Source organism: Neoarius graeffei, chromosome 25 (genome assembly GCF_027579695.1).
Source record: "Neoarius graeffei isolate fNeoGra1 chromosome 25, fNeoGra1.pri, whole genome shotgun sequence".
Taxonomy (NCBI): Eukaryota; Metazoa; Chordata; class Actinopteri; order Siluriformes; family Ariidae; genus Neoarius; species Neoarius graeffei.
The window spans coordinates 41,935,955-41,958,442 of record NC_083593.1 but is presented as its reverse complement, the minus strand read 5'-3'; the positions used below and the strand labels follow the sequence as shown (position 1 = coordinate 41,958,442).

The window sequence follows — 22,488 nt, the reverse complement described above, 5'->3', positions numbered from 1 at the left end:
TGCAATTATTCTGTAGAACGTAAAAAGGCAAAAAATCTGTTTTATAGCGTGTGTGTGTGTGGAGGGGTTTGTGGGGATTTTTTGTCAATAATTGCCAGGTCCAGAAACATGCCAGCAGTGATAAATGTACATACATTGGGGAGAAAAGAAAACCTGTACGGTTCCAAAAGTTTGTACACCCGACTCATTCAGAGTTTTTTCTGTATTTTGGCTATTTTCTACACTGTCGAACAATACTGAAGTCATCAAAACTATGACATAATTCCATATATGTGGTAAAAATAAATAAATAAATATATATATATATATATATATATATATATATATATATATATATATATATATATGGATTTTTCAAAGTAGCCAGCATTTATCTTGACACTTTGCACACACTTGGCATTATCTTAACCAGCTTCATGAGGCAGTCACCTCATGAAGGAATGTTTTTTTCAATTAACAAGTGCCTCGTCAAAAGTTAATTAGTGCAATTTCTTGCTGACTTAATGCGTTTTTGAGATCAAATGGTAAATAATTAAAAATACAAAGCCCTATTCCACAACTGTACGAATCCATATTATGTCAAGCACCGCTCAGCTAAGTAAAGAGAAACGACATCCATCATTACTTTAAGATATGAAGGGGTTTTTGTTTTTTAAATTAATAAAAATAAAGAAAAAACCCACTAAATTAGAATAGGAGGTGTGTCCAAACTTTTGACTGATGCTGTGTTCCAGTCTGACTGTTCTGGTTATGTATTCAGATCATATTTGTGGTATGACATTTGTAATGTTCATGTTGTGTCTGAAGTGTAGACAGATCGAAGCTTTAAGCTTTTCTCCACCATGGCTGTGTCTGTCTGTCTACAGGGCTGCTGGGCTCAAGGCTGGAGGCTGCTGAAGACTCTGCTCTACAGGCACAGGCCTGTCTCTGTTACATCTGTGCTGGTAGTGTAGAGCAGCTGGTGTCTTGCTGGTCCAAAGCACAAGATTCTAGCAGCCCTCTGTCACTGCAGGTAAGGCACCAGTCCAAAGCATGCAAGGACGTCAAGGGCAAATACAGCCCCAATTACATACCGTATAACGGCGCCCAAATTACGGGCTTGTCAAAAGGCCCAAAATAGAACATAAGAAAATCGCCCAAATTAGAAGACAAAATCCTATTTCTTAAGGGTGGAGAACCCAAAATATTTTTTAAATTATTGTTAAATGTCGTCATTTTTTGACATATATATTTTAATTTGTTGTTCAGTCGCTTCATAACATGAAGTGAACATGAAATGCGTCTAGCGATTACCGTAAACCGTGTCTGATACCCCTTTTCCACCAAATCAGTTCCAGGGCTGGTTCGGAGCCGGTGCTGGTTCACAACTCGTTCAACTTGCGAGCCAGCTGAGAACCAGTTTGCTTTTCCATAGCTCGCGGGGCTAAGCGGAGCCACGTCGTTACGTCGCTGCATACGTCAGTTACATCGCTGTATACGGAAGTTACGGCGCTACGTTTGCATAAACCTTGGCGCGAATATCAAAGCAGAAACAACACGGAAGAAGCAGCAGCGGCAACAACAATAATAAATTACTTTGCGTTTGTACAGCTGCTGCTTCTCGTCGCTTAAAAATGGCGATCTTTCGCGGTCTTGTTATTGTTGTTGGTCTTAACAACTCCGCCCCCCCCGCTGACGTACGTGTAAGCGGTTCTTTCCTCTGGCCCAGCAGAGAGTTGGTGTTAGCCTGGAACCGGTTTTTCTGGCCCCAGAGCCAGTTCTTTGTCAGTGGAAACAGAAAACCCGGTTCCAAACTAAGCACTGGCCCCGAACCAGGCCTGGAACTGCTTTGGTGGAAAAGGGGCATGAGTCTCTGACGTCTGAATGTCGTAAAATGTACTTCCTTTGTTTGTTGTGAAATTCTCAACAATTCATGCTAACACGTGGCTGTCGGTTTATGATACTGTTGATAGTATACATTGACAAGTGGTCGTCATGCCGGGTCATGGTAGACCTAAGACAACTGGTAAATCACATAAGAACAGCAGTTCATATATTCATGGAAAACGCACAATCGATGGCATTATTAAGTCTACAGGCAGGGGAATGGGGAGGTTTATCACACGACAGAACAGTCAGAAGACATCAGACGATATTGTTGACAAGGTCGAGGTCATTGACTTGTCGTCTGCAACAGCTGCCTTACAGTTGCCAGGTACGCTATGGATTTTTATTACATTTTATTTGAGACTTTTATGTAATCTGCTTTGTACCAGCTTATTTTTAAACTTGAGTGAAAATTATTTTTATCCCATTTATGCCCAAATTAATTTATACCAAATTATATTGGAAGTTCAATTGAAATAGATGTGCGCCCAAATAGATGCTGTGATCATAATTAGGCTTACAAAATATAGCATAAGCTATTATAAAATTTTTAGGCTCGCTACGCTCGCCATGATGCCCAAATTAAAAACCTGTCTTTGCCCCTGGACGTTTATAAATACACTTTTCTTCTTCTTCTTCTTTCTTGTCCTGCTTGTATGGCAGACATTCTAGCATCTACAACCCCAATTCCAAAAAAGTTGGGACAAAGTACAAATTGTAAATAAAAACGGAATGCAATAATCTACAAATCTCAAAAACTGATATTGTATTCACAATAGAACATAGACAACATATCAAATGTTGAAAGTGAGACATTTTGAAATTTCATGCCAAATATTGGCTCATTTGAAATTTAATGACAGCAACACATCTCAAAGTTGGGACAGGGGCAATAAGAGGCTGGAAAAGTTAAAGGTACAAAAAAGGAACAGCTGGAGGACCAAATTGCAACTCATTAGGTCAACTGGCAATAGGTCATTAACATGACTGGGTATAAAAAGAGCATCTTGGAGTGGCAGCGGCTCTCAGAAGTAAAGATGGGAAGAGGATCACCAATCCCCCTAATTCTGCGCCGACAAATAGTGGAGCAATATCAGAAAGGAGTTCGACAGTGTAAAATTGCAAAGAGTTTGAACATATCATCATCTACAGTGCATAATATCATCAAAAGATTCAGAGAATCTGGAAGAATCTCTGTGCGTAAGGGTCAAGGCCGGAAAACCATACTGGGTGGCACGTGATCTTTGGGCCCTTAGATGGCACTGCATCACATACAGGCATGCTTCTGTATTGGAAATCACAAAATGGGCTCAGGAATATTTCCAGAGAACATTATCTGTGAACACATTTCACCGTGCCATCCGCCGTTGCCAGCTAAAACTCTATAGTTCAAAGATGAAGCCGTATCTAAACATGATCCAGAAGCACAGACGTCTTCTCTGGGCCAAGGCTCATTTAAAATGGAGTGTGGCAAAGTGGAAAACTGTTCTGTGGTCAGACGAATCAAAATTTGAAGTTCTTTATGGAAATCAGGGACGCCGTGTCATTCGGACTAAAGAGGAGAAGGACGACCCAAGTTGTTATCAGCGCTCGGTTCAGAAGCCTGCATCTCTGATGGTATGGGGTTGCATTAGTGCGTGTGGCATGGGCAGCTTACACATCTGGAAAGACACCATCAGTGCTGAAAGGTATATCCAGGTTCTAGAGCAACATATGCTCCCGTCCAGATGACATCTCTTTCAGGGAAGACCTTGCATTTTCCAACATGACAATGCATCAATTACAGCATCATGGCTGTGTAGAAGAAGGGTCCGGGTACTGAACTGGCCAGCCTGCAGTCCAGATCTTTCACCCATAGAAAACATTTGGCGCATCATAAAACGGAAGATACGACAAAAAAGACCTAAGACAGTTGAGCAACTAGAATCCTACATTAGACAAGAATGGGTTAACATTCCTATCCCTAAACTTGAGCAACTTGTCTCCTCAGTCCCCAGACATTTACAGACTGTTGTAAAGAGAAAAGGGGATGTCCCACAGTGGTAAACATGGCCTTGTCCCAACTTTTTTGAGATGTGTTGTTGTCATGAAATTTAAAATCACCTAATTTTTCTCTTTAAATGATACATTTTCTCAGTTTAAACATTTGATATGTCATCTATGTTCTATTCTGAATAAAATATGGAATTTTGAAACTTCCACATCACTGCATTCCGTTTTTATTTACAATTTGTACTTTGTCCCAACTTTTTTGGAATCGGGGTTGTAAAACATGTAACCACAGGTGACTTGACTCTGTTTTTATTTTTCCTGTAGGACCTGGTGGAAAAAGTGGTGATACTGCGGCAGGCTGTGGAGAAGACTCAGGGTGGAGTGGCCCCTGTTGTAGGCACTCTGTTAGCAGAAAAGATGAGTCAGTATGCCAACCTGCTGGCCTCCCAAGGCAGCCTGCAAACCGCCATTTCCTACCTGCCCACCAACACGGATCAGGCAAGCACGAGGAATCTGATTATGAGCTACTAAAACACTGGCAAATATAGCATCCTCATAGTAACACCTTTTAAGCAGACTCCATATATCAGATCAGTCAAGCTTTGATATCAGGCAAGGCAAGTTTATTTATATAGCACATTTCATACACAGTGGCAGTTCAATGTGCTTTACAGAAGTAAAAGCAAAACAGTAAACAATAGAGAATAAAATTACATAAAATAAATGGGAAGAAATATAAGAATTAAACAATAGTAGAAATAAAATAATAAAATGAAGTAGAAGTTCAAATAGGGAAAAAAAAAACAGCAGAATAAAATAGAATAAAAGTTAAGTAAAATTTGAAACATGCAGAGACTGTAAAAGTAAAGATTATAAAAAATGTAAAGACGACAATATTAATTATTTAACAGAAAGCATCTGAAAACAGCTTGGTCTTTAACCTAGATTTGAAGCTGCCAACAGCAGGAGCATTTTTGATGTCCTCTGGCAGTTGGTTCCATAGCTGCACTGCATAGTAGCTAAAAGCTGCTTCACCACACTTTGTTTTAACAGGTTTTAATAGTAATTTTTTTTTTTTTGTTGCGATCTGGTAGATCTGATTGGGTTAGGCCGCTGCAACATATCAGAGAGGTAATTGGGCCCTGTACCATTTAGAGATTTGTACGCCAGCAGCAGTGCTTTAAAGTCAATTCTGTAGCTTACTGGAAGCCAGTGAAGGGACCTTAAAATTGGAGTAATGTGCTCTGTTCTTTTTGTTCGTGTGAGAACCCTAGCCGCTGCATTTTGAACCAGCTGAAGTCGTTTGATGGTCTTTTTTGGCAGGCCTGTGAAAAGGCCATTGCAGTAATCAACCCTACTAGATCATTTTTTGACACAAGTCCTCTTAGTTTGGAAATGTTTTTTAGGTGATAAAATGCCGTTTTAGTGATTGCTTTCATGTGACTGTCAAAGTTTAGCTCCCTGTCAATGAAAACACCAAGATTTTTAACCATTTCTTTAGTTTTAATCCCTTTTGTGTCAAGAATAGTGGTAATCCTGAGTCTTTCATCTTTTTTTTCCAAATAGAATTACTTCTGTTTTATCTGTGTTCAGCTGAAGAAAATTTTGTGACATCCAGTTGTTGATTTGATCGATACACTGGTAGAGACATTCAGGGGGGGCATAATCATTAGGTGATAAAGCAAAATAAATTTGGGTGTCATCTGCATAGCAGTGATACAAAATTGAATTGTTATTGATAATTTGCCCAAGTGGGAGCATATAAAGGTTGAATAGCAGGGCTTTGAACCGGTTCAAGGAACGAAAACGAAAACCGGGAACTTTTTCTATTTCACGTGGAACAGAAACGAAACCAGAAACTTTATTATTTTTTATGTTCCGGAACAGAAACGCTTATTAAAAATAATGGTAACCGGTTAATACCGGTTTTTATTTCGTTCCTCAAAGTTTCTGTAGCCTACAAATAGTCATTCTTCTCCTGCGCAAGTTTCTATGACCCGCTGGGGTTCACTTCCTGTGTGACGTTCGCTGACTGAATGGAGAGAGCGGGAAGGTGGACTACTAGTGAGTAAGTGCATTACTGAGTGTCTGAGCAAAGAAGAGCCTGAACGATGCAACCTCCCTATTGGCTGTTTGTAAAAATGTATCAGTTGTTGCCCTTCCCACGGGAATCATCGCGGGCTCGAGAGACGAGACCGGACGAGTTAGTTCGTTGGTAGCAGAACAAAATGTCTGGACACAAATCGGATTTTCAGAAAAGGAAAGAAAATAAACGGAGGGTCGAAAATACAAAAAAGGAGGCAGAAAATGCAAAACGAGTTTTAAGGTAGGACAAATGGTTACTTTTCTGAGGCAGCCCGCTGTGGCTGCCTGCAGGCTTATTTATTATAGCCCATTTAGTTAAAATAGTTGATATAAAATGTTTATAGTTATGTGATGGTTGTCCTGATTTAGACTGGTTTTTTTTGGGGGGGGTTGCGCGATGTTGCACCCGGGTCCAGATTAGGGCAGAACCGGCCCTGGCTACATTTCAGGTGTAGTTTGTTTTATGTATGTACTTGCATAGATGTGTACTTGGTCTTCCAATATGGCGCCTAACAAAATCTCGCGGCGCGGTGACGTCATGCGGTAGCCCTCTATAGGGCCTGACTAGCCTTTGGTAACATACTAAACGAATTATCTTTCATTTTTGGCACTTTTTCTGTTTGTGTAGATGGGAAGACATACTGAGAATCCAAATCACCAACATTTGAAATAATTGTTTTGAATTATTTCTTGTCTTATTTAATGAAGGTTATAATAGAATTAGCCTATATTTGGCTTAAGCTGGATGAGACAGAGACATAATTTTATAGCTATTTGTTAAACCGCTGACAGGGAACGTAATTAACCGTTCCGGGAACGAAATTTTTTTGTTCTAACCGGTTCGGGAACGTCTATTTAATGGTGGAACCCAAAACCGGAAACGTTAAAATTCCGTTTCTGTTCGGAACGAACCAATAGGAAAAAAATTCCGGTTCAAAGCCCTGTTGAATAGTAATGGTCTAAGAATCGACCCCTGGGGGACACCACAGGTCAAGGACATTGACGTTGAGGAACAATTTCCCATGGTAACAAAGAAGCTTCTATCTTTTAAGTATGAATTTAACTAATTGATAACTTTACCAGTCAACCCAACCCAGTGGGCGTAAAAAAGGGGCGTAAAAAAAAAATTAAGCAACCCTGCATGAGTCAATGTGCAAAAAAAAGTATTTTTTTTTTTCTAATTTCCCTGTCCATCTAACCCCACTAAACACGCTCGTGTTGTGTCTCAAATTGTCTATGCGCTTTTGTAGACTGTTAAGTAATAATACTGCCCAGTTTTCCTATAAATCGTTCATGTTGCCTTGAATACTTTTCAATGTAAAATCAGAGTTTTCAATTTGAGGTGCAGCTCATAATCATGATGAGTCATAAATGTACATAAAATCACTTTGCTTGGAAACCTGACCGACAAGGATGTTTGGTGCCATTTACTGGATGTTGCTTCGAAATCTTCTGGCTGTACATGAGTTAATGCAGCGAGTGTGTAAATGATAATGATGCTCACATTTACTGCTGCTCTGCTTCATTTTGGTCCGTATCACACCACACCAAAACGCCTTAGGGTTCTGGAAGATCGATAATATCCATTTGTTCAAAAGGTTTGGAAACCCCTGATACATAGAAACGTGCTCTTGTTTGCTGTACAGCTCTTTAATCCCAGTTGTGCAACAAGTAATAAGCAATAAATAAAGATGGAGGCGGCGCACTGCATAATACTTGCTCACTTTCATATCATCAAACTCTCTTTGGGTCAGTAGCAATCCTAGAAAAACTACTTCATATTAGGGCTGTGCGATATGGGGAAAAAAATGAATATCCCGATACATTTTCTCCATTTCACGATATACGATATATATCTCGATATATTTAAATCTCCTCTAAAGGACCCCATGAAATCTAATTTTTACTCTTTACTGTTTTCACTACAATCCCTGCAGATTAAATAACATTCTTGGTTAACTTTACAGGTGGTTTTCAACAACACATTTTAAATTTTCATGTTAGTGATTAATCACAATTGAATTAAGACTATTTTTATTCAACAAAGATGTCGCACAGACTGCAAAAACAATCTTGAAAATTGCAACAAAGGGGCAAAATAATACAGAGCTGCTCAGAACTCAAACCAATAAAGTGCAAGCTCAACACTGAGAAAGACATTTAGCCTAAATAAGAAAAGTGCTCATTCATTAAATTATTTAAAAAAAATAGATCTCCAAGCTATTAACCTGACTACTGAGAACCACTGGAACATTCACAATAGAGAGAGAGATTGAGGGAGAGAAGAGAGAGATCTGCAAAACATAATTTTTCTCTTTGCACACTTTTGAACTGAATGTTTTCTGGCTCTGCCTCTCAGATGTGTATAATTCCGGCTGCCGCCTTTCGTGATGACAGGTTTTTTTTTGCACACTTTACAAACTGGCATTTGCTGTTCCACGTCCTCCTCGCGACATCCAAAAAAATGCCGGATGACTGACCCCTTAGTAGTTATTTTAGGAACCAATTCGTCCGCTTCCATTTTTAATTTGTCGCCGAAATTGACAGAGCTTACATGGTAGCCTATGCAAAATCAGCGATTGCACGAACTGAGTCAGCGCTGTAAACCGGAACCAGGAAATCTTCCCGCCGGCAGTGTTGCCAGATACTGCTGACGTTTTCCAGCCCAAAATATGTTCAAAACCCGCCAAAATGCACTTAAAACCACCCAATCTGGCAACACAACCGAAACTAGAAAATCTTCCCGGAAGTTCCTTTCAGCACCGAGATGTCGTCTGGGATTGGTTGGCGAGTGCGTGACGTTATTGTTTTCTTTACCCTTAGGCAGCCTCTCACGTTACTGCCTGAGGGACAGGGAGAAAACCACCGGGAAATGTTTTAAACACAACAAACACGAAAGGAACGCAAGTCGGAAGATGACCATAAAATACTCGATAGTTACGATATAATAATTTTATGTATCGCACACAGAATTTTCGGCGATATATCGAGTATATTCGATATATCGCACAGCCCTACTTCATATACAACCCCACTTACCAAAAAAAGTTGGGACACTGTGAAAAACATAAATAAAAACAGAATGTGAAGATTTGCAAGTCTTGGAAACCCTATTTCATTGAAAATAGTACAAAGGCAACATATGTTGAAATTGATTTTTATTTTTTTAATATATGCTCATTTTGAATTTGATGTCAGCATGTTTTCAGAAAAGCTGGGACAGGGGCAACAAATGACCGAAAAGTTGTGTAATGCTTAAAAAATAATAATTTGCTTAATTGGCAACAGGTAGCTTGTACATCTGGGAAGGCATTATTAATGCTGACTGATATGTTTCAGAGCAACATGCTGCCATCCAGGCAAAATCTTTTTCACGTAAGGCCCTTCTTTCAGCAAGACAATGCCAAACCGCTTTCTGTACATATTAAAACTGCATGGCTGCATCGTAAGAGTCCAGGTGCTAAACTGGCCTGCCTGCAGTCCAGACCTGTCTTCCGTTTGACGCATGATGAAGTGCAAAATATGACAAAGGAGACCCCAAACTGTTGAGCAAGAATGGGACATCATTTCTTTTTCAAAACGACAGCAGTTGGTCATCTCGGTTCCCAAACATTTACACTACGTTCAGACTGCAACCTGAAACGATCCATATCCGATTTGTTGTGAAATCCGATTTTTTTGTTAGGCCGTTCACATTACCAATTATATGAGACTTGTATGCGATCTCCAATATGAACGGAAAACGACCCAAAAGTGTCCCGCATGCGCAAATTGACACGTAATAAGCACATCTACCGTACGTAATACGTAAACAAAAAAAAAGCGCACTCTTCAAGTTTGCAAGTAAAGCATGGAGATGAGGTGAGACCTGGCGATGTGGTTTTTGTGGCGGCGGCGGAACTCGCACAATCTGATTAATGTGGGCAGCAGACTAATGAGACCGAAGGTGTCAAATTAGTGGAAATTTCCAGAACAATCTTATCTTGTAATACAGGATAATTTAACATCCAGGTCCCTACCAAATCCACCATTAGCTTGATCAATTCTATAAAAGTCTATTTAAATTCTGAAAACTGTACAAATGTTGTTTTCCACCAAAGAGGCGGGATTAGCCAACGCAGAATAGTGACGTTTGTCTCTTGTTGATGACATGTAGGTCGCATGAATGCGATCTGTCCGGTCAGACTGCAGTCGCATGTGAAAATAACGGATATGCATCGGAATTAGGACCACATATCCAAGCGGCCTGGGTCGCATGTGAAAAAATCGGATCTGTGTCGTTCAGATTGTCAATAACAAATCGGATACAGGTCGCATATAGGCAAAAAAATCAGATATGGGTCGTTTCAGGGTGCAGTCTGAACGTAGTCTTAGAGGGTTGTTAAAAGTAGAGGTGATGGTGGTAAACATGCCCCTGTTCTAACTTTTTTGAAACGTGTTGTTGACCTCTAATTCAAAATGAGCATGTGTTTTTCAAAAAAAACCAATAATTTTTTCTGATTTGATACGTTGTTTGTGTACCATTTTCAATGAAAAATATAGGGTTTCCATGATTTGCAAATTATCGCATTCTGTCTTGTGTACAGTTTACACAGCGTCCCAATGTTTTTGGAATTGGGGTTGTAGATTGTACAGAAGAACACTTGATTGTTTTACTGTGTGTGTGAAAGATATTTTGTTTAGCAACTATGAATGTTCATGAGGTCTATCGTCAAATGTTCTACTCTGCTGTCAAATAGTATGAAGTCCTTGTGACTGGATGTCTTAGTATTGTGAAGCTTCTCAAATGAGTATTGGGACATCAAGATCTGATTTAGTTCGATTAGGGTGCTTTCATATATGTGGCGTTTAGTCCGTTTTGACTCAAACCCTGGTGTGCTTTCCCCCCTCATGGTGATTTGTTTAGGCGGGTAAGAACACATTGACACACAAACATTGATCAAACCGTTTGAGAGCATTTGAGGGAGGTGGTCTTGATCTGGTACCAAATGAACCCGAGCATGGTTCGATCGCAGTGAGAAAGCGATTCAACCCTGAAGCAATCTGAACTCGACGTGTGCTGCAAAAGTGAGCCAAAGGACAGAGCTGTAATTCTGCAGAAATGTCGTGATGTATTCTGGATATTAGGGTCACCCCAGCAAACAAAAAGGGAAAATAAAAGCTGCATGGTTACACACAGCATTGTAAGCAAATGACAATAGCTCATTGTTCAAAACGCTTGGGTTGTTTGGGCGATTGTTTTCGTCTCGCTGTATTTCTGACCAATGAATGAAAGAGTTGTGTGTTTCAGCCTCTCTGTTAACTATTTATTTATTTATTTATTTATTTTTAAAAATTATACCACCCCCGCTCTGTCCGTCTAGCCGAAACACCCTTTTTCTCAGCAACCACAAATTATAGCCACTTGGTATCAAACTTCACCTTGGGGTTCTATACTGTGTGTACTGTTTTCAGGACTGTCCCACATCAACTTCCTGTTTACCGACTGAATGTATTTACGAAACATATATAGCGTGAATTTACAAAATTTTCGTAACACTTTTCTCAGCGGGCAGCACGGTGGTGTAGTGGTTAGCGCTGTCGCCTCACAGCAAGAAGGTCCGGGTTCGAGCCCCGTGGCTGGCGAGGGCCTTTCTGTGCGGAGTTTGCATGTTCTCCCCGTGTCCGCGTGGGTTTCCTCCGGGTGCTCCGGTTTCCCCCACAGTCCAAAGACATGCAGGTTAGGTTAACTGGTGACTCTAAATTGACCGTAGGTGTGAATGAGAGTGTGAATGGTTGTCTGTGTCTATGTGTCAGCCCTGTGATGACCTGGCGACTTGTCCAGGGTGTACCCCGCCTTTCGCCCGTAGTCAGCTGGGATAGGCTCCAGCTTGCCTGCGACCCTGTAGAACAGGATAAAGCGGCTAGAGATAATGAGATGAGATGAGACTTTTCTCAGCAACTACAAATCACAACTGCTTGATATTTGGTACTGAGGTTCAGCTTGGGGTTGTGTACCATGTGCACCATTTTCAGGTCTGTCCCACATCGACTTCCTGTTTACCGACAATGTATTTACGAAACGCACAGGGTGGATTTTGACACGATTTCAAAGTGACAGTTTACTAGGATGCTGTTTGAAATCCCTGGGGAGAGAGACACTGCTCTTTCCTTGCTTGTTTCAGGGTTAATTATTTGCTGAAGTCAACATTCATAATAAGTGTCCTATTCCTTCGATTGTGTTCTGATATAAGCGAGGGTGGGGTGGGGCGGAGGGGATGATATGTAAGTGAGCAGCAGATCACAGTTGATCTTGTTTTGTTCAGTGTGCAAACAAGCCAAACCAAAAGCATCAATTTTGCTCGAAACCAGTGTCGGACTAATACGTGTGAAAGGGATGATATACTGTTATTAGACGCATGTAAAATCACCTGGATGTCTGGGATGGTTCCTTGAAGTGATGCATGGTTTCTTTCCCCCTCCCAGGTTGCAGTGCAGCAATTGCGGGAGCGCCTGAGCAGAGCGCTAGGTCAGCACGGAGCAGCACCTGTACAAAACAGACATCCAGCGGCTCCTGCTGCTGTGCCTCGACAAGCCTTCACACCAATCCAACCTCAAACTCAACCACTGCCTCCTCAGCCCACTCCTGCTGCTCCTACACACCAGTATTACCAGCAGGTACTAAGCACACACACGCATGCGTGCGCACATTCCTATCAAACATCCACAATAGCTGGATCCAAAATAAATATTCCGAGATGAAATACTTGATTATTATTTTTTTCTTTTTTAAATTTGCTTATGATTAAAACTCAAGTCCAAGCTTGATCCATGACCAGTAAGACTTCTTGGTCAATTACTGGATATTCAGGATAATAAAGTAGACTTCACATACAGAAGCTATTTTTTATTTATTTATCTATCTATCCATCATGCTGGCACTTTTTTTTTTTTTTTAATAAACTCAAACAATATTGCCTGTACAATTGGTTAATTTCTTTCTTAACGGTGAAATTTCACTCCCATGAGGGGTTTTAGATAACCATCATTAGTCCTTAATTTACAGCATCCGCCCCGAATCATTTTGTCGTCCTTCCTTAATTTCATTTGCATCCTATCCATTCTCCTCATCCGACGGCAGCCACAGTGTGTGTGAGTGTGTGTGTGTGTGTGTCTCTGTTGTATTCAGGTTAGGGCTGCCTCTACTGTCACTTCCTGGAGTAACCAAACCCCAACCTTTCTGCCCAGTGCCCCTCATCCGCTAGCCCCAGCCAAAGACCTGCAGGTACAGACGGAGCTGTGCCCGCACCACACACATGCACAACACAACATACAACATAGCGTTATTCTTTTTCCCAGGAAACTGGAGTGTTCTCGATGTGTTCTTGCCAGAGACATGTTTAAGGCAGATGAGAGCAGTGCATTATAATTGTTTTAAACCGGTCTTCCTTCTGTGCTGTGTGGTGATCTTCCAACATTCCAGCACTTTCCTATTACTTCCATCCTTGTTCACTAATCTTTAAATAGCTTCGTTATGCAAAATTAAAATGACTGAAGATTATATAGTTTTTAATATCCTGCCTGCTTTGTATTTCTCACCTTGACTTGTTCTAATAAAGAAAAAACATCTTCGGGTGCTTTCACACAAGGTATTTGCATTTTATACAGCAGTTTATCGCTGCCATGCCAGAAAAAGAAAAACAGTTCGATATCAAGTGAAAAGATTATTGTGGTGATGTTTTTTCGTGTTATTACGACATACAAACTTCACGTTATGACAAACTTTTCCTGTTATAGCAATATACTGTTCATCAAGAAGAAGAAGTACCCTTTATTTGTCACATGAACACGCTTGAGCACAGTGAAATTCCTTCTCTGCATTTAACCCATCTGAAGCAGTGAACGTACTGTACGTACATATCCAGAGCAGTGAGCAGCTGTGCTACAGCACCTGGGGAGCAGTTGGGGGTTCGGTGTCTTGCTTAAGGGCACTTCAGCCATGATACAGAGGGAGGGGAAAGTGCTGTCCACCAAAAGAGTCAGGATGTAATTCCAATGGCGTCGCTAACACAGTCCCACCAGGCGCACATCACTCGGAGCACCGCACCAAGCACAAAAGCACTCCTGCACTGAGCGCTGGACAACCCTGTTGTTTTGAAAAAGAGCAATGAGGTCACTGCAGTCCATCGCAAGGCATCACCCACGGCGCACCAAGGCCTTAAGGGAACCGCCGCCAAAGCTGGGTCCAGAGCTACGCCACAACCGGGGGACAAAACATTCAAACAAAAAAACCCAAATGCGCACGGCGTACTCTCAACCGAAAATGGAAAAAACGACACATCTTGTTAGAACATGATCCTGATCTGTTTTTCTTTTTCTCCCTTGGCAGCAATACGTTTCTGTAGTTTTACATCTAATCCTATAGGAGCTTTTTCTCGAACCTTTGTTCACCCAGGAGTTTCCAAAGTTGACAAATTAAACTTGCCAGAATAGAGCAGATTGTCACATGCTTTTGCTTATCCTTGACCAGTCAAGCTGAAAAACAAGCATCGATGTGGCGCTCGTGGAAACAATTGTCTCGTTAGCGAGTGAGTGAATAAAACTCTTAAATCCACTTATGTTGCATAACAGGGCAGCTGAATATACTCTGTGGAAAGCAGCAACCGCTGTCCTCTTTCGCGAGCTCACAGATGCTCACGATTGTTTCGTATCGCTCTGATTGACATGGGAGAGAGTAACGCCATCCTTCCCATCCAGACAGCATGGCTAATTACGCCCTCTTGGACTTCCGGTAATGTGGCGCTTTTGAAAAAGGAGAAAAATGACAAGTGTGAAAGCACCTTTACTTTGTAGATCCTAAATAGCAGCCACTAATTTGCGAATTAGTTAAACAAGAATCCTTCTCTTTTTGTTCTTGTTTGCTATTTAAGTGCATTTCGGAAAGTCATTAACAAACTGAACTCTCCTGTTTTTTTTGTTTTTTTTTTTTTCTTTGTGATGACCTCAATACTGACTCAGATTTACTACATCTAGATACCCTCACCCAAAATCTGCCACAGTAAATCACAGCACTGTCTCCTCGCCACGCCCAAGCCCAGCCCCATATCCCCTCAGCTCTCAGTAGGATGCACCATGTCCCACTGTCCATCATGCCACGCTCATGCTTAAATCCATCACGAGGCTTGCATGTCCGTCTTGTTTCCCGTAACGTCTGTACGTATTTGTGCTTTTGATTTCATCGGTTTTCACGCTGTGCCAGGAGCAGCCGCTGATCAAGAGCTCTTCTGATCTTTTTGCAAAGATTACTCTGTCCACTGCATGTTGATTTCACTTCTCTGTCCTCACATTAGGCCATGAATATCTTAAGCAGCAATTCATACACGACTCGTCCCAAGGGTTTTCAATCCATTCTGGGTTTTTTTTTTTTTTTTCCCTCTCTCTCTCTCCCTCCTCCTGTATCCCCACCCCATGTACCTTGTGGTAATTAAAGGAGATCTGAAGGCAATTTTTTTTTATCATCAAAATTCTATTTCTCATTTTATTAAATATCGGCATGCATTTTTGACAGCTATTTTGTCACTGCTATAGCAAGTTATGAGTGTTTGAAATATGCTATGTAACATATCAGTCCATATGTCAAAGCAATGGCCGTAAACAAGATTCGTTGAGACATCGTAGGACAGAAGTAAAACGTACAGCGGAAATCCAAGTGACCAACATCTGCCAACGTTGTCAAAAGATGCTGACGTAATCAAGCCGGAAGTTTTCCCTGTGTCCGAAATCGCTCCCTACTTACTATATAGTGTGGACGTCATTTTGTCGTGCTGTCCGAAACCTTAGTGAGGATTATGTGGGAAATGCGCTCAGTATAATATGTACAGTATTTATCACAAAAATGCATGCATGTATTTATTATTTTGAAAACCCACCAGCCGCCTGATCTGGCACGTTTTAATTGTGCGACAATAATGACGTAAATACCAGCGTGACGGACTCGTCCTTATCCTGTCGTCTTTCCAACTCTTCTCTACGTTGGTTCGAAGTCGTATGGAATAATCTCCATCACTGATGAAGCTGGTAAATCTCGAAATGAATCTAAATTGGAATGACACTGCGATCTGGCCGCTGTGTAAGCATATTTTTTTTTTTCAAAATGGCGGCGCTGACACTTCACGTTTGGAGTCTCGTGAAGATCGCGTGGATAAGCGACGCCTGCCGTGGACCATACGAACTACATTCAACATGGCTAAAGGCCGATAAGTGTAATGTAATATAATATGCCAATACGAGTCACGATATAAGGTTAATAAAACCGAAAACGTAACTGAATAACACGTTAATTAAAGGGGAACAGAGGGCAATATATAGAGTAAATATAACAATAAAACACACATTAAAGAACCTTATTCAAGACTTACAAAAGGTTTTTTTTTTTTTTTGTTCTAAGGTTGGAAAGTTATAGCGTTTTGAAAGTAGCTCGAGCAAACTATTTCCGCAGTTTGAACAGCCTGCCATGATATTAATTTTATCCAATCAGAATGCACGTTCATTTTCTCTGCGTAACACTCATGACGTATGTATGTGCCCAGTTGTGTTGGCTCATTGAGGTTGGGAATAGCACGTGTGAAATACCTGTTTCTGCCTCTTGCGACGATTTCGCAAGTCCACGGGTGGCGCCTATCTCATTGCAGCAAATAAATTCTGCTGGACTCGTGAGCAACTCCACGTTACATTTTCCGCACGAGCACCACGCCGTGTCACCTGCACGCAGACGCTCTGCCCCACGCTCGCCATGCCCATGGTCAGCATCAGTCTCATCCTCGCCATCATCCGAGCTTTCTTCTCTTATTTCATCACCGGAGTCGAGAGTACCTCTCCTAGCTATTTTAAGTTCGTTTCTTAAGACAAGGATTTTTTAAGATGTTACCTTGTCGACAGTTTCGGCGAGAATCTTCCGCCTTCTTCAAAACAGTCACCAGATGTGTCCTGGGGGAGCGACCTGACAGCAGGAGGCGTAAACTACCTGTCAGATTGGGCGGGACGTTGACGCCTCCGTAGCGTAACATCAGCTGATAAGGCACGTCACCACTCGACATCTGGTGACTGTTTTGAAGAAGGCGGAAGATTCTCGCCGAAACTGTCAACAAGGTAACATCTTAAAAAATCCTTGTCTTAAGAAACGAACTTAAAATGGCTTTAATAGTTAGACATAATGAACTTCCACTACATAGTACCTCTCCTAGGTTCAAACTGGTACCCTTCTAAGCCATAGCCTGCTTGCAGTGTGTCTTGCGGGATCTCTTCGTATGATTCGACAGAGCTGTCGCTTTCACTTGATGCGCCCGACGCCATGATTACACGCTTCTCTCCTCTATTTCGGAGAGTTCCGCTAGTGCAGTGGGTAGCGCTGACGTCACGGTCTTTTAAAAATGGCGACTCTTGTGTGGTTTAGCGTATAAAGTATTATATTTACAATTATCAAGATATTTCGTTGTTTTCTAGTATATAAATTTGATAGAATACTTAAGAATACGTTACTTTGTCACATCAGCAACTGTATATATTATATTTGGTACCCCTTTAAGAACTTAAAGCAGGTTTAAAAATGACTTCAGTTCTCCTTTAAAGCAAACTGTAGAACAGATGATGTGCTGAGGTACAGGACTGTGCAAAAGTCTGAGGCGCATGTAAAGAAATGCTGTAGGCCAAAAATGGCTTAAAAAATCATGAAAATGTTTCAACATTTAAAAAAAAAAAATACTATAAACAGCAGCAAGCCATAATAAATGAAACCAACAACGCTTCAAGCCCGATACGGACATCATACAATACATATGGATAAAAGAAAATAAGCCAGTTCGTCAGTTAGTTTCGTCCCTCTCTTCGCGTGTCGTCCTCTTGACGACACGTGAACTTTTGTATTCGATATCCTGGATGCTAGAACATAATCATATGGACTTTGCCTATTTTCCACCACTGCCATAGATCGTGGCGCGTTGGTTTCCTTGAACGCAGTAGTGTTCTCTCTTGATAAACTCCTCTCATAAAAGCGTGTCGACACGAATGGCACAAAATGGTGTCCCTTGGCAAGTACTTCCTGGAATTTGACTGGACAGTAGTGCTGAGACAGTTGCAGGAAATACCTGTTGCGTTTGCCAGAACAGTTGCAGAGTTGACAAAACCGCACTGTCGTCTACCAGAGCTACAGCCGAGTTGACCTACAGGACTGCCAGTTGCCGGAAAAGTCACAGAGTTGACGTAACGGATCCGCCAAGGCCGTATCCCTGGCCAAGGGAGGCATGGGTGTGAGAACACTTGCCCAAGGTGTCCACCCATACCCCTTTTCCACCAAATCAGTTCCGGGGCTGGTGCTGGTTCACAACTCGTTCAACTTGCGAGCCAGCTGAGAACCAGTTTGCTTTTCCATAGCTCGCGGTGCTAAGGGAAGCCACGTCATTATGTCGCTGTATACGGAAGTTACGTCGCTACGTTTGCATAAACCTTGGCGCGAATATCGAAGCAAAAACAACGCGGAAGAAGCAGCAACAACAACAATAATAATAATGGATGACTTCGCGTTTGTACAGCTGCTGCTTCTCGTCGCTTAAAAATGGTGACCTTTCGCGGTCTTGTTATTGTTGTCGGTCTTAACAACTCCGCCCCCCCGCTGACGTAAGCGGTTCTTTCCTCTGGCCCAGCAGAGAGTTGGTGCTAGCCTGGAACCGGTTTTTCTGGCCCCAGAGCCAGTTCTTTGTCAGTGGAAACAGAAAACCCGGTTCCAAACTAAGCACTGGCCCCGAACCAGCCCTGGAACCGCTTTGGTGGAAAAGGGGCACCAGGCTAATGGTGAAGGGAAGAAGTTGCCTTACTTCTCCATTCTAGACCGGGTGCCAAGCTAGGTCTAGCCACTGCCCACATAATAAATGAAACGGTCAATATTTGGAGTTCACACTTTTTTTTTTTTTTTAAACAAAAAAAAAAAAAGTAGTCTTAGGTACAGTGAGTGCAGTTTGATGCGGAAATGAGCTGTAGGTTTTACTGAGCATCTTACAGAACCAGCCCCAGTTCTTCTGGACACTTTGACCGTCACACTCGCTTCTTCATTTTGCACCAAAACCCAGCAGCCTTCATTATGTGTTTTTTTTTTTTCTTTTTTTTTAATCTGAAAAGTGCTCTCTTTGTGTAATATTCTGCTCAGACATATTACGAACAATAATTTTTTTTTTCCCCCCTCCCTGTAGCATTTAATTTTGTCCTGGAAAACACACGTTTGGACTCTAAAATGTTTTTGTACTGACTCAGTAATGTAGAAGTCATAAAATAGAAATCTAGAACAAAGTTTGTATAAAAAAAATGGCGTGCCTAAGACTTTTGCACAGTACTGCGTGTCAGATGGTAGGGTTATATTATGTTTGTTAATGGTTATGGCAGTGTTGACCTTCGCACTGTTGGTATCACAGAAGGCAGCAATATGTAAATAATAGGCTTTGGAGTTTTCTGTGAGGATTGATTGGCTGACTTTAGTGTGACACAAAAAAAAAAGTTTGTGGGATAACAAATAAGCTCGAACTGCAACTTTGACCCATCTTGGCTTTATACTGCAATCAGAGTATCTTACAATATAACTGCATTGTTATATTTAAAGGAGAACTGAAGTCATTTTTAAACTTGCTTTATTTCTTAACGTGTTATCCAATTACGTTTTCGGTTTTAGTAACCTGAGATCGTGACCCGTATTGGCAACTAATTGCAATTAAATATTATACTTATCGGCCTATTCGGCTTTTAGCCATGTTGAATTTAGTTCGTTTGGTCCACGGCAGGCGTCGCTTATCCGCGCGATCTTCACGAGACTTGTGCGAGACTTCAAAACGTCAAGTGTCAGCGCCGCCATTTTGAAAACTGTTTTCCAAACGAAATATTGCACAAAAACGAGTTTAAATGACGATTACTGCTTACTTTTTTCAAACTTTCCTGATCGCTATCAAAACAAACAACTTCCGGCTTGATTACATCAGCGTTCGAAAGAGGGCGCGCGCGTTTTTTGACAACGTTGGCAGACGTCGGTCACTTTGATTTCCGCTGTACGTTTTACTTCCGTCCTATGATGTCTCGCACAGGTCTCAACGAATCTCATTTACAACCATGGCTTTGACATATTGACTGATGTATTACAGAGCATGTTTGAAACACTCATAACTTGCTATAGCAGTGACAAAATGGCTATCAAAAATGCATTCCGATATTTAATAAAATGAGGAATAGAATTTTTTTTTTTTAAAGATTTTTTTTGGGCTTTTTGCACCTTTATTGGATAGGACAGTGTAGAGACAGGAAATGAGCGGGAGAGAGAGAGACGGGAAGGGATCGGGAAATGACCTCGGGCCGGAATCGAACCCGGGTCGCCCGCATTCATGGTATGGCGCCTTAACCACCTGAGCCACGACGCCCCCAGGAATAGAATTTTGATGATAAAAAAATTTGCCTTCAGTTCTCTAAGTTATTCCATGAAATCGAGTCGTACATGAGCTGATAGCTGATGAGGCGCGTAGCACCGAGTTGTCTATAAGCCATGTACGATGAGATTTGAGTGGAATAACTTTTTTTTTTTCCTATCCACATTCACTGTATTTTGAGAAGCCGAGCATTTTTATTTATTTTTTTTTTTTTTTTTTTTTTTTGCAAATTCGATAAATAACTTTATACAAACCGGCGAAATGACAGGAGCAATTTGTGAAGAATGCTATAATAATAATAATTCTTGAAAAATAAGACATTCTGACCATCAAATACTTTTCTTCCATGTTTTGTTGCGTTTGTATTTTTTGGGGTTTTGTTTTCGCGTCTTTATTTCGTCATCGGTTGGTTCAGCAGCACGTGCCGCCGTTTTGTTTTTTCTCTCCTCACGGTATATGAGCTGATAGCCTAGTAGTAGTGTAGCCCATCAGAGCGTGTGATTGCTCATATCCAGTGAATGTGGATAGTATAATTGTGCATATTTTGCAGCCCGATCAAACAGCAATCCATCACGATCAATACAGATGATCAATATCTTTGTCAAGCAAAAATGTCTTAAGTTGCAGGCCTCATTTAGTGTGATGTAAAATTGCATAAAAATCAATAAAATATCTTTTTACGTTTCCTGTCCTCTCTGTAGATTTGTATGTACTGCGTGAAACTTGCAACCGTTAAAGGCTGTTTATTCTTGTCATATAAAACACAGCTTTATAGTACTATCTAATCTACGGTGCACACGACGCAGGTGTGACCTGTAGACTATCCGTGTACGAAGATGATTTACGATCCCATGCTTCTGTAACTGCATAAAGTGGTTAAAAATCCTTTTGATTTTTGAATTGACATGACCTTGATCGTAGGTGTTGGTGCCGGATGAAACTTGGGTTCCTTTCACGAAGAACAGAGGTCATGATGAGTCGGTTATGAAATTATCATACCTCTCCTGCTTTTCTTTTTCTTCTTTCTCGTGCAGGCTGAGCCCAAACCAGCAGCTTTCCCTGTGCAGGCACCAGTGAGCGCAGGTCCTGCTGCCTCCAGTGCAGTCATGTACCCGCAGCAGTATCCGAGTAAGTGTTCAGACACGTTTGCACGTGCTTAGTGGTTCTCAGGCTTGTTGACTGAACTGCCAAACATTTTGCAATGTTTGTGGAGCTTTTTTTTTTTCCCCCATTCGTAAGAGAATGGAGTTCAGCTCTGTTGGAATGCGCAGTAGCTAAATGTTCAACATTTTGACATGGCCGGTGTTCAGTTTCTGCATGAGAACGTATATTTTTCGTAATCGGCCCTTTCTGAATGCTAAATAACATGGCAAATACTAATTATACTGGAACTTTTTCCCCCCCGTGTTTGTTTTAAATGATATCTCTTTGCATGTTTGTCCTTTTGGAACGTGTTTTGACTGCATTTGCTGACTCTGTCTTGTCTGTGTAAATCTCAGGCTACCCCCAGGTCCAGCTGTTCACACCTGGTGCTGGGGGACCAGCAATCTATCAGCCTGTCCAGTACCCGTCCTCTACATCTGCTCCTCTTCCTCCTCCACCTTCATCTTCTGCTCCTGCTCCTTTCTACCCCTCTCGGTTCATGCCTCCTGCCTCGTCTCAGGCTGCACCGCCGGCCTTCCCCAGACCTCCTTTCTCTGCAAGCCAGCAGGCTCCTACTGCACCCCCTCTCTCCTCCACCTCTCCCTCCTCCTTCTCTCCGCCTCCTTTCTCCTCGGGAGTCTCGTTCCAGCACGGCGGGCCGGGTTCTCCCACTGCCTTCCTCCCACCTCCACCAACCGGAGCCTCAGGTACTCAGGCTGAGCCCGACATGATCGCAGCCTCCCAGAGAACAGGTCTGCACAACAGTGCCTTCACTTAAAACTCTCTTCAAACATTTCCAAAACCTGCCACTTTCTACACGGACAGCTCACCGCATCTCGTGGCACTACGGATTTGACGTCGCAAGAGCGGTCCTTTTTGCTTATTTGGATTTCGTGGGTGAGGTTTAATTGTAGTTGAGCACATGTAGGAGCGGCGTTAAAATCCAGCATGCCTGCTGCTTTTGCCT

The 22,488-nt window shown here is 41.7% G+C and overlaps 1 protein-coding gene across 7 annotated transcripts in view; it reads left to right on the top strand.

Moving 5' to 3' along the window:
- Positions 1–22,488, top strand: part of sec31a (SEC31 homolog A, COPII coat complex component) — a 103,956-nt gene that overhangs the window by 65,777 nt on the left and 15,691 nt on the right. For 3 of the 7 annotated variants that reach the window (XM_060908296.1, XM_060908295.1, XM_060908301.1), the window contains 6 exons: positions 867–1,012; positions 4,183–4,356; positions 12,409–12,600; positions 13,112–13,207; positions 21,413–21,506; positions 21,878–22,273. In XM_060908296.1, the coding sequence (XP_060764279.1) occupies positions 867–1,012; positions 4,183–4,356; positions 12,409–12,600; positions 13,112–13,207; positions 21,413–21,506; positions 21,878–22,273 (1,098 nt within the window). The remainder of the gene's footprint in view (positions 1–866; positions 1,013–4,182; positions 4,357–12,408; positions 12,601–13,111; positions 13,208–21,412; positions 21,507–21,877; positions 22,274–22,488) is intronic. The other 4 variants (XM_060908298.1, XM_060908297.1, XM_060908299.1 and 1 more) reach the window with 3 other exon arrangements.